The sequence below is a fragment of the Erpetoichthys calabaricus genome, chromosome 14 (assembly GCF_900747795.2).
Source record: "Erpetoichthys calabaricus chromosome 14, fErpCal1.3, whole genome shotgun sequence".
Lineage (NCBI taxonomy): Eukaryota > Metazoa > Chordata > Cladistia > Polypteriformes > Polypteridae > Erpetoichthys > Erpetoichthys calabaricus.
Window position 1 is genome coordinate 95,435,214 of NC_041407.2, and position 11,458 is coordinate 95,446,671.

The window sequence follows — 11,458 nt, forward strand, 5'->3', positions numbered from 1 at the left end:
CATTCTGCCCCTTGTTTCAGTTTCACTCTGTCCAGATGCTTATGATACTCTATGTGTGTGTGTTATATTACAAATTATTTTATTTTTTCAGGCTTTTCTTCTAGTATTGAATTTAATATTTCTGCTGATTTATTGTCTTTTATTCTATTTAATGTTTTGCATATCCTGTATTGTATATATCTTTTAGTGTTCTATGCAGAAAATATTTTTATCCAATATTACATATACCCTGCTGCTCTTTCTGAGACGCTGTGAAGCACCTTGAGCATGGGAAAGGCACTATATAAATAAAATGTATTATGATTATTATAATTATTATCTTCATCTTACCGGTAGATGTATGCTGTATGGGCTGAATGATTTTTTCTCTTCAAAGAATTCCATTCATTCAGGAGAAAATAATGAGACTTGGACACGCCAATGTTTTAATTATCAGAACCATTTCTCACAAACCTTTATTTTAACATTTTTGCCAAAAGATGCTGATTTTAACTTGTTTTGTAGCTATATTATGTTGGACCGCCTTTACCTATAAAGGATTTCTGCTGGCCTATTTTTAGAATTCATCACTTTGTGCCTATTGCATTAGGTTTTGTAGTCAGCTCAGGTGTACTTTAATGCATTTGACTTTGGTTATGTGAAAGCTGGTATTTACAAGTATACTGCTTTATGCCCAAAATAACTTTGGGTGAGAAGTCAAAAGCCATTGAAGCGAATGGGAACCTGTCACTACCCAGCCTAGTGTTAGCTACCATTCTTGTTTTTAGACAAACTCCTACTTGCTTTGTGGGTACAAAAGACCAGAAAATGTTCTTCTGACGATAATGAATAAAAACCTACATTATTGCTGAGGTTCTGAAAGTGATTTTTTTGGCATTAAAGAATTTTATTCAAACTGAAAATACTTTCTGATTTTACATGCTTCATTTCCATATTGTGGACTTTTTCATGTATTTGGAAATGAGTATAACTTCTGGAAAAATGTATCCTACTTTCTTTTTTTTTAAAGGTGTATAGTAAAGTAAAAGTGATTTATTACCACTTTTGATGGGTTGGAGACTGACTGGTATAGTTTATTATGTACAAATTATGTTAAACGTCTTTTTTCTGTTTAAGTCAAGGTTCTGTGGTATGGTATAACTATATGTGGGTAGTATAAAGTCTTCCTCTTTGAAAACTCATTACGTAAGGTCTGTTCTTTTTTTTGTAAGCAATGTAAACATCGTTTTAGTATAGCCTTCCCCCATTGCTGTTTTTAGATACCTTTTTGATTGTTTGGATCTATTTGTGAGCTTTTGTATATCAATAAGTGAAATATGAGTTTTCTGTTGTTGGAAGAAAATCTTTATATATGAAATAGAGTGGAAATGTTGCTGTTCTCTTTTGTAAAGTAGTGGAGCTAATGTCCTCTTTGACAGACTCTAACCGCGTGACTTTTAGACGAGGCATGTATTAGGTAAAGCTGCTTTCAAGTGGTTGGCCTTGTGGTGTGCTCTGCTTGCTTTGCCATCCCCATTCTTCACAGCGAGGAGTGAATAGCATCTCTATTTCTCTAGCAAGGTGACCCCTTTAAGAAAAAGACTAATAATAGCATTTTGTGTATGTATGTGTTTGTACAGTTCATAGTTTATGGGTAGCAGATAAAATGGTGGGGAAGTGTGTGAGAATGGAGTTTTGCAAAGGTTATACGAGTAGAAGAGCTCTTTTTTGAGTGGGTGTTGCATTAAAACAAGTTTTCAGAAAAAAAAAACAAAATTAAAATAATTCAAGGGTCTTCTGCATTTTCTTTTTTTAATCTTTTTTTATATCCCTTTCATCATGACATGTTTTCAAAGCCTGTTCTGTGCATCATATACTTATAGTAATAGAAGTAATCCCGCATTCACTTGAGCTAAGTTTGTCAGTCTAGTTGAGTTGGTGGCTAATGCCATTGTTTTGTTCTGCTTACATGTGGATCCATAGATTAAAATTGTACAGTACATTCCATTCCTTGAAATAAGTAGTCTTAATTACAGGTTTAAGGTATACATCCCTACAAAAACTGTGGATAGCTGGAGGTCTATCACATTCAAAACTTTAAAGTTAACAAAAATTTAAGGCACCCCTCTTGCATTGTCTCCAGTACCTTGTTTATTACAGCAGGATCCTTAATTATGCAAATAATGTTAAGAGAGCAGTGAAGACAATTAGAAGAGTCTGCTTAAGATAAGGGTAAGAAGAATACCATGCCATTTCATGTAACCTTCATAAATTATAGATTTTTTTTTTTGTTCTTTATTTCGCCTTATACAATTTCTTGTATTAGGAATTTGTTAGTTTTTGCATACCCCTTGGGTTCAGAGTGCAGGGTCAGCCATTGTACAGCGCCCCTGGAGCAATTACAGGTTAAGGGTCTTGCTCAAGGGCCCAGCAGAGTAGGATCTCTTTTGGCAGTGACAGGGATTCGAACCGATACTGAATATTTCTTTTTGAACCACATTTTTCTGCTTTTTAACATCTTAACAATATTTGAGCCTTAGCAGTAATAGGTGACTAACAACAAATTTTTTTTTGTGTATCTAATTTACAGAAAGAAACCAAACGTCAAATGAGCTTGTTTCATCTCTGTGATTCAAATCATGCCAAAATTTTCATGTCCAAATTGTTTTATACTAGCTGTGTAAGACTGTGCTGTTAAAAGCCCGGGGTCCTAGAAACTGTTGAAATCGTCAGAAAAAAAATTGAAATGTAGAAATGTCAGGTAATTGAAAGGAACTACTCTGGGCATCTCTCTCTTTGGGAGGATTAGTTTTGCCAATGTGCTGGCATCGCTTGTATATTAGCGGCGGGAGGAAAAGTAAAAGGGATACCGTTTTGCTGATGTTAGAAGCTAAGCGACTTTGTCTTTCTTCTCAGGTTTCTTTTTGCTGACATGCTCACCTTGCTTGTGTTATTAGCGGCTAAGCGAGTTTTCTGTTTCCTCGGAGGCAGAGCCTTTACCCCGACTCCACCTCTCACTTCTGGGCCGGACAGAGACACACACTTCCATGCGTAGTGTGTAGACATTTATATATAAGATTAAAAGACAGTTCAAAGGATACACCTAAGTAACAACAGAGAAACTGTAGAATATTAAACATCAAAGATGTAATTACAGTTAAAAATATAATGCATAGCCTAAATTACTAATTTTATTTCATACAGTAGTTAACAATTGTGACATATGGAATTAGGAGAAGACTGTAGATGGCATCCTCAGGAACAGTGATATATATCAGAGACCTCAATGCCTCTCAGCGTGCCAAGCAATTTAATCATGTCATACAGCAGCTTCCTGCTGCACAGCCTGTGTCACTAATGCACTTTGCCAGTGCCTTACTGTTTGTGGTTTTGCATACCTGTGGGAGCAAAATTCATAACCATATCAGTAATGTGAACGTGCAGTAGCCAGAATGAAACCATCCAATAATTCAACCTCAAAGAAAAATATCTTTAAAATTTAGAACCACAGCTACTGGAAGACATAAACAACAAAGCAAACGTGAACAAAATCTTGCGTTGTTATCAGTGAGTAGTAAGGTTATTGCTCAGTATCCACACCCCCGGGTTTGTCTTTGAGTCACCATCGGTTGTGAAAGAAAAAAAATCCTGTTTTATTTTTTCTTGTTACTGTGAAGTCCTCACATGCTTGGTAGTTTCTGAAAAGCAAATCATTTAGTTTTGTTTTTGGTATATAATTTATGCATGCAAGATAATGTTATTAAAAGATTTTCACCACAGCAGATAATGCATTTTGCATTATCTGAAGCAGCAGAAGAAAAAAAGGGAGAAATAGAGTAGTTTCATAATTATAGTCAATAAATAATACTGTATCTAGAGGTTGACATGAACATGGCCTCCTTGTGCAGTGGTTTATATGCACATTTGTTGTGCATTATTCACCTGCTTCAGTGATTTCCCATTAATGTCACTCTTATCTTCCTAATTTTTTGCATAATCATTTCTTCACCAACCCTATATTCTATGACTTTGCTGTTTCTTTGGATAATGTTTATTGTTATCATTATACAGTATTTTGTAACCCTTTTTACATATCTTCTGTGTTGTTCCTGTTATGGATGCCTCTGTCACTTCCTTGTGCTTAAATCTTTGGGTACTTTACTCCTCTCTTTTCTTCAACCTCTGAATGTTCTGAATGCCTTCCTTTTAAGCATTTATCCATATTTTTTTATCTCTTCTCTAAATCCACTTCATAAAAATTACATTCCTTGCTCATTATTTCTCAATGGCAGTAGTATATCTTAACTGTTGTAAAACAGAGATTTTTGTAACAAATTTGTATGATTTTAATCTTCATTATATTTAAATGATTTTTTTTATAAAAGGTGGCTGTGACAATTCTAATGCCCTACTTTGTATCCTGGACTCGTGGTTGATACTGCAACAGTTAGTTGCCATTATTTATGCTGCTCTTTTGATGAAATCTGAATGAATTTCTGTGCGTTCAATAATGCATGTATTAATTTTGCATTTTTTTATGCATAATCAGGAGACCAACGCCTTTGCATGGATATCAACTATAACAACAGTCTGATATATGGTAAAGAGAGTGAGCTTCTTCAGAGAGGACTGATAGATCCATCCATGAGCTATCTGGGGCCAGAAGGACTACGTACTCTGATCCAAACCCCACCAGCTGGACCACCGCCGCCAGAGATGGTCCCAGTCATAAGTAGTGTCTTCCCACTGTCTCTTAGTCGTGCTGAATTGTCCAATGGGCATGAGTCTGAGGGAGGAAACCATCATCATCAGCGAGTGAAAAGACAGCTGTCCAACCAAAGGCCATCTCCTAGCAATAGTGGACATGAATCTCCAGATGCTGAAGTTGGCCAACAGGATGAACGCATACATGGACACAGCATGTATAATCTAGGTCATCTCCTTATTCCACGACTTCGTAATGGCATGCATCACCCTCATCCCCTTAAAGATCTACAGTCTCGATCCTATGAGTCTATCAAGCCTCCTGTTTTGTCATCTGGTGAGGTCTTCAAGGTTATCAATGGTGATGGTGAAGCCATTGGTGTCTACCGCTGTGAGCATTGCCGCATTTTGTTCCTTGATTACGTAATGTTCACAATTCACATGGGCTGTCATGGCTTTCGGGACCCTTTTGAATGCAATGTCTGTGGTTACCGGAGCCAGGACAGATATGAATTCTCTTCACACATAGCCAGGGGAGAACACCGCTTCATGCTGAAATAACTCTGTTTTGTACACTTAAGTACTTATTTTTAAACTTATTTTTAATGCACATGTAGCATTTTTTTATTTTTATTTTTACTGGCTTTCATGAAAAACAATTTTGGGGAAGTCTGTTCTTGCTATCTGTGTGTAGTATTATTATTAAGTGACAATACACAACACAGATAACAAATTTTACTTTAGAACTGAAGAGGCAAGGCTGTATTGTTTTTCACATTAAATGCTCATTTTGTGTGTTTATAAGTAGTACATTAATGAGTGATTTCCGCTGTTAATTTTGTCATGTACAAGTGTACTTTATTACACTTCACTAAGCTTCTTTAGATGATCCTAAGATGATGTTTTGACCAGCTTCTGAGTAACTTTACATACAAATAAAGTTGCTATATGAAATGTTTATAGGTATGTCATCATTTAGCTAAACTCGTCTTCAGATGGTGTATACCAAAATGGGCCTCTTTAACAATTCACCTCAAAATAAGAGTGTCGCCCAAAAATAAATGTATGAAGTGTCTTCTAGCTGCCCTTAGCTTTATTTTATTTTTATTTAACAACAGACTCTTTCAGGTTAATGTATCCTTTGTTTTTATTTCTTTTTAAATATTTTTTCTGTTATTCAAAGCATTTCTTTCAAGTGTAGCTTGAAAGTGTAAAAATGTTGAGGATTTGCATTTTTTGCTAGTAAGATATTATGAAATTCCCTTTAACTTTCAAAGCTCTATGTTTAATATGAAATCAAATTCGAAAGTTTAATCTGTTGATTTATATAATACACCATGCACTGTAATTACTTATTATGAGAGGTTAAAATATTTTAGCCTATCTTTAAGTAACAGTCCTTGCTTGCGCTAACTTCTTTTAACTGCTTAAACTTGCGTAGTTTATAATTTTATTACTTCACCGTCGTATGCTACAGGATTTCAGTTTTGCTTTGCAGTTTGATAATAGAAGCTAGAAAATTTTGGTTCATGCTGGCAAGATAATTTGTGTAGGTTTACAGAATATTTTCAGTTGCTTAAAATCATAAAGTGACATTTTGTATTATAGGTACAAGAGTACACCCTCTTAGAATTTCTTTAAATTTAGTTATTCATGTGTTACCCTATTTTGTTCTTTTCCACTACAGTTTCAGTGAGCAGTATTTATATTTCTAACGTTTTGGGTTTCACTTCAATTTAATTTTCTTCAATATTTTTGACTGTTATTTATATTTAAATTGATATTTAGATTTGTCTTTGAGTGTATGCATAGAAACTGCTGTTCCAGAAAATACTCTTTTTTTATGTGTTGCTTCAGATTGTGCTTTTTGCTTTTAAAATTCACCAAAGTGAAGCATAAGCATGCCATATCCTTTTAAGAGTGGTTTTCCATGATAGGCTAGAAAAGTAAAGTGAAGGGTGGAATCAAGACACAACAACTAATGTTTCAAATTTCTGACCTTTGCATGCCCATAATGTCTGAAGTTGGTACTTTTATCAGTGATAGTCACTAGATCAGAAGAATGATGTATTTGAAGTTTCCAGAAGTTCTTAAGTGTAAATTAAGAGTTTCTGTGATGGAGCTGGCTCTCTGAAATGACTAAACAAGTCAACACTGTCTCTTATTCCTTTAAATCTGACAGATTGAAGAGAAGTATTTTAGGTGATTATTAAAATTTAAGCAGTGTAGCAGGTAGTACCAATCCTTTACTGCAGTGTCCCAACAATTTTTTGTTATAATTCCAATGAAGTATCTTTTATGCTGGAACACAATGCGTTTTCCTTTTTCTTGGGCAGCAGAGTGGTATAGTTATGCTACATGACAGCTCAAGATTCCTGTGTTTTAATTCCTGCTTAAGCACTGTCTTTGTGGAGTTTGCACATTCTCCCCATTTTACAATGGATTTTCAATGTTTTTTTTATGCCATTCACTCACAAGCCAAACATACATATACAGTTCAGAGTGGCTGCCACTTCTAACCTGGCCTTGTTTGAATATGTGTGGGTGACTTTTGTTTCAATGATTCTCTGTCCATTATTGGTTCCCACCTGCTTCCAGTATGAACTGCACTTTCTGAGACCTTGCATTGAAATACTATTAAGTGGGCTCAGAAGATGGAAGGAACTCAAAGATTTTTATGTCTTTAATTATTGTATTGTTTTATTGGTGTTTTTATTTTTAAGTGTGATCCTTCTCATGAAAATCAGTTGATTTTATTTAGTCTTTAATATTTTGAAACCAATTGGCACTGATGGATTTTCATACTGATGTCTGTCTGCTGATTAATGGCCAGCAGACCTAAGAACTTGAAAAAAGGAAATAATAGTATACTATTTCTAAACTCAGGGAAATTGTTTTGTATTATATTTATATTTAAAAGTGGAAATTATTGAAGTATTTTAATATGAGATATACATTATATATAAATATAAAACTAAATTATTTTTTAGCTTCCCTCTATAGGGTTTTTCATTCTTTTCTGTGCATTCAACCTTTTGTACAGTTCTATTGTATTGTAAATCTACTAAATGACAAATGTTATTTAACATTTTCTGATGTAGCAAAATTTGCTTATAATTAGCTCTGAGCTGCTTATGCTTGTATTTTTATATTAAAAGAAAATAAAAAGCTATGTATTAAGTGTTGATTGATTGTTTTATATCAGTGCTCTGGTGTTTGCATCAAAACAAATTAATGCACTAGCACTTGTGCTGCTGCATCTTGTGTGTTTATATTTTTACTCTTTTACACGAAAGGGTGCCCATACCACACAGCATTTGCTATTATTTAGAGAGGTGTTACTTCATGTAATGGCAAATTTGTCTTCAAAGAATCATTTTTAATCTCTCTGTCTTCAATAATCAATTGCGTATATATGCATGCATAGTCTAATTTTAATATGTAACATATTTTAAATTTGTGATTCAACACCAACAGTACAGACAGACAAGCAACTTGAAAGTTTATATGCATTTTTTTTCTTTTACTGACACTATATTCACAGTTGTTTGTGACTTTGTGCATGTTTTATGCCCAATGCCTCCCCATGACTCCCTGAAGGATAAGTGAGTTAGAAAATAGTTGATTTATTTTTTTCCCCTTTTTACCGTTTTTTTATTAGTCATAAGAGTGAAACCTCATGGAGTCTTGAGCATATTTCAACGGTATGTTACATAATCTGATACTAGTTTGCAGGCAGCATTGTTACTCCATGTTAATCCATGTGTTTGATTTTTTTTACAACAACAACATTTATTTATACAGCACATTTTCATACAAAAAGTAGCTCAAAGTGCTTTACATAATGAAGAAAAGAAAAATAAAAGACAAAATAAGAAATTAAAATGAGACAACATTAGTTAACATAGAAAAGGAGTAAGGTCCGATGGCCAGGGTGGACAGAAAAAACAAAAAAAAAAACTCCAGAAGGCTGGAGAAAAAAAATAAAATCTGTAGGGGTTCCAGGCCACGAGACCGCCCAGTCCCCTCTGGGCATTCTACCTAACATAAATGAAATAGTCCTCTTTGTAGTTAGGGTTCTCACGGAGTCACTTGATGCTGATGGTCATACAGACTTCTGGCTTTTAATCCATCCATCATTGTTGGAACATCATGGTGCTTTGAGTAGATGGTGGTGGCTTAACCACCAAAAGGACACCAGAAAAGGAAACAGAAGAGAGAGTAGGGGTTAGTACAGATTTTTTAGTCCGTGCCTATCCCTATGAAGACACTTGCCTGACTGGTAGAGCATTTTCATGGTTCTTGGTTGAATTTGCCAAAGTGCTCCATTCTGCACCTTTTTGATTCTACGCCACTATGCTTATTTACATGTATTACCAACTATGGCACTGTTTTGGCCTAATAAAATGTTACTTTGATTTGTTTTCTTATTCACGCCATCTTTTCTTTTTTCTGGTTTACATGCATGTTTCACTAATGCCTTTGTGTTGCATTATTGGCCCCATAATGGAATTGAACCATTTTCAGTTTTATGTACTAGTAAATGCTAAATTAAAGTAAGGATTTTTAGAGTACAGTAAGTTGTACTAATTAGGGAATCCTGATGGTCTAAGTGTGCAAGTTTTCGGATGAACGGGTATTCAGTCCAGCATTGAGGGTTCAAATCCTGCTACTAACACTGTTTGACCATGAACAAGTCACTTGACCTGCCTATTCTCCAAATGGAAAAAAAAAAACAAAAGAAAAGTAACCAATTGTATCTCAGATGTTGTAAGTCCCCTTGAATAAAGGTGTCAACCAAATAAGTAAATGTAAATATTCAGTCCTTGTGTGCAGTGCACACTTGAGAATGCTTTGAAAATGAAAAGAAAAATTCATGTTTTTGAATAGAAATATATGTATATGAGGCCAGTCATGAAACTAATTTATATGACAGATGTTGTGGCAATACTGTCTCCATAACTGCCAAGTAAATTCACATTTGATTGCTCTTAGGCACAGTAAGACGTGTTTCAACATACTTCATTATTGTCAATCATAATAACTGTGAAATAACATTTTCTTTGTTTGATCCTGTTGCAGAAGGAACACAAGACAATTTCATAACAGATCTCGTATATACCATACAGGTATGGACAAAAATGATGGGACCCTTAACCTAATATTTTGTTGCACAATCACTGCACACAAGCAGTTCCTGCTGCTCCCAATGAAACTTCTGCACCTGTCCACAGGTTGTTTTGCCCTGAACAAAGTGCTCCAGCTCTGTCAGGTTTGAAAGGGGCCTTCTCTAGACTCATGTTTCTCGTCTTTCCATAGATGTTCGATAGGATTCAAATCAGGGCTCACAGCAGACCATTTCAGAATAGTCCATTTTTTTTTTTCGTAGCCATTCTTGGGTGATTTTAGCTGTGTGTTGTGGCTCATTATCCTGTTGGAGCATCCATGACCTGTGACTGAGACAGAGTTTCTGACACTGGGCTGTATGTTTCTCTCCAGAATGCCTAGATAGTCCTGAGATTTCATTATTCCCTACATAGACTCAAGGCACCCCACACCAGACACAGCAAAGTAGCCCTAAAACATAACAGAGCCTGCTCCATGTTTCATAGTAGGTATCATTTTCTTTTCTTTAGAAGGTTATTTTTTTTTCATCCGTGGACATAGAGCTATGTGATTTGTCAACTCCATTTTGTCACATCTGTCCAAAGGACATTCTCCCAGCTACACTGTGTCTTTGTCAGTATGCATTTTACCAAATTCCACTGTGTTTTGTTATGTGGTGTCCTCCTGGGTCTTCTTCCATTGAGTCCATTGTTTCTCAAAATGCGACTGATGTGAACAGACACTGATGGACTTTGACCTTGGGGTTCAGCTTGTATCTCTTCAGAAGTCATCCTTGGCTTTTTGTCTACCATTCTCACTACCCTTCTACTTATTCTGGGGTTGATTTTCCTCTTGGCTACAGTCCCATGGACTTTAAACTTTTCCATGTTTGCAACTGTTGTCACACAAACATCGAGCTGCTTGGTGATGGTCTTCTAGCCTTGCCTTTAACATGCTTTTCTATGATTGTCTTTCTGATCTCGTCAGGCAACTCTCTCCTTTGCTTTCTCTGGTCCATGCTCAGTGTGGGGCACATGATAAAACCAAACAACAGAGTGACGACTTTTCTCCATGTAAATGACTGATTACCCAATTAGAAACGTGTGATACTAATTACAGAAAACTGTGAGTTTGAAAAAATCACTTAAATCCAACTATTGATGATATTTTCCAGGGTTACCAACAAATGAGTTCAGGCTATTTTAGAATCTTTCTGTGGAACTGGCAACACTTGACCTGCTTTACTCTATGACATATCGAAGGCATGCAAGTATACAGGGGACAGACACTTTTCATTTTGTAACTTTTCAGGAGACATGCAGCACTTTGTCAGTGAGCTGAAAGAGCACCAAAATATTTGTCCATGTCTGTATTTATAAGGAATATCATTTTTGCATTTGGACATTCTTATTTTTTAGGTCAATACAGTGTTGTGAACAGAGTGTCTAAAAATAATGTATACACTTTTGAGTAGAGCTGAACACATATTTCGTAATGGTTCCTGAATCCACAGCGCTTCTAAGCATCATCACTTTTATCTCTTAAATCAAACCCGAGTGACTAATACATGAAATATCAGTCTTGTGCTGTTTTCCCAGCATATACATTTTGTGTCTTACGAATTATTCTGCCATTTTGCAGTTAGTGATAACCCTCTCTGGTCATCCTC

General features: G+C 35.4%; 1 protein-coding gene across 2 annotated transcripts in view; it reads left to right on the forward strand.

Moving 5' to 3' along the window:
• Positions 1-7,863, forward strand: part of LOC114664716 (zinc finger protein Aiolos-like) — a 125,710-nt gene extending 117,847 nt beyond the window's left edge. For both annotated transcript variants that reach the window (XM_051918774.1, XM_028818941.2), the window contains one exon: positions 4,529-7,863. In XM_051918774.1, the coding sequence (XP_051774734.1) occupies positions 4,529-5,244 (716 nt within the window). In that variant the 3' untranslated portion in view covers positions 5,245-7,863. The remainder of the gene's footprint in view (positions 1-4,528) is intronic.
• The last annotated feature ends 3,595 nt before the right edge of the window (positions 7,864-11,458 follow it).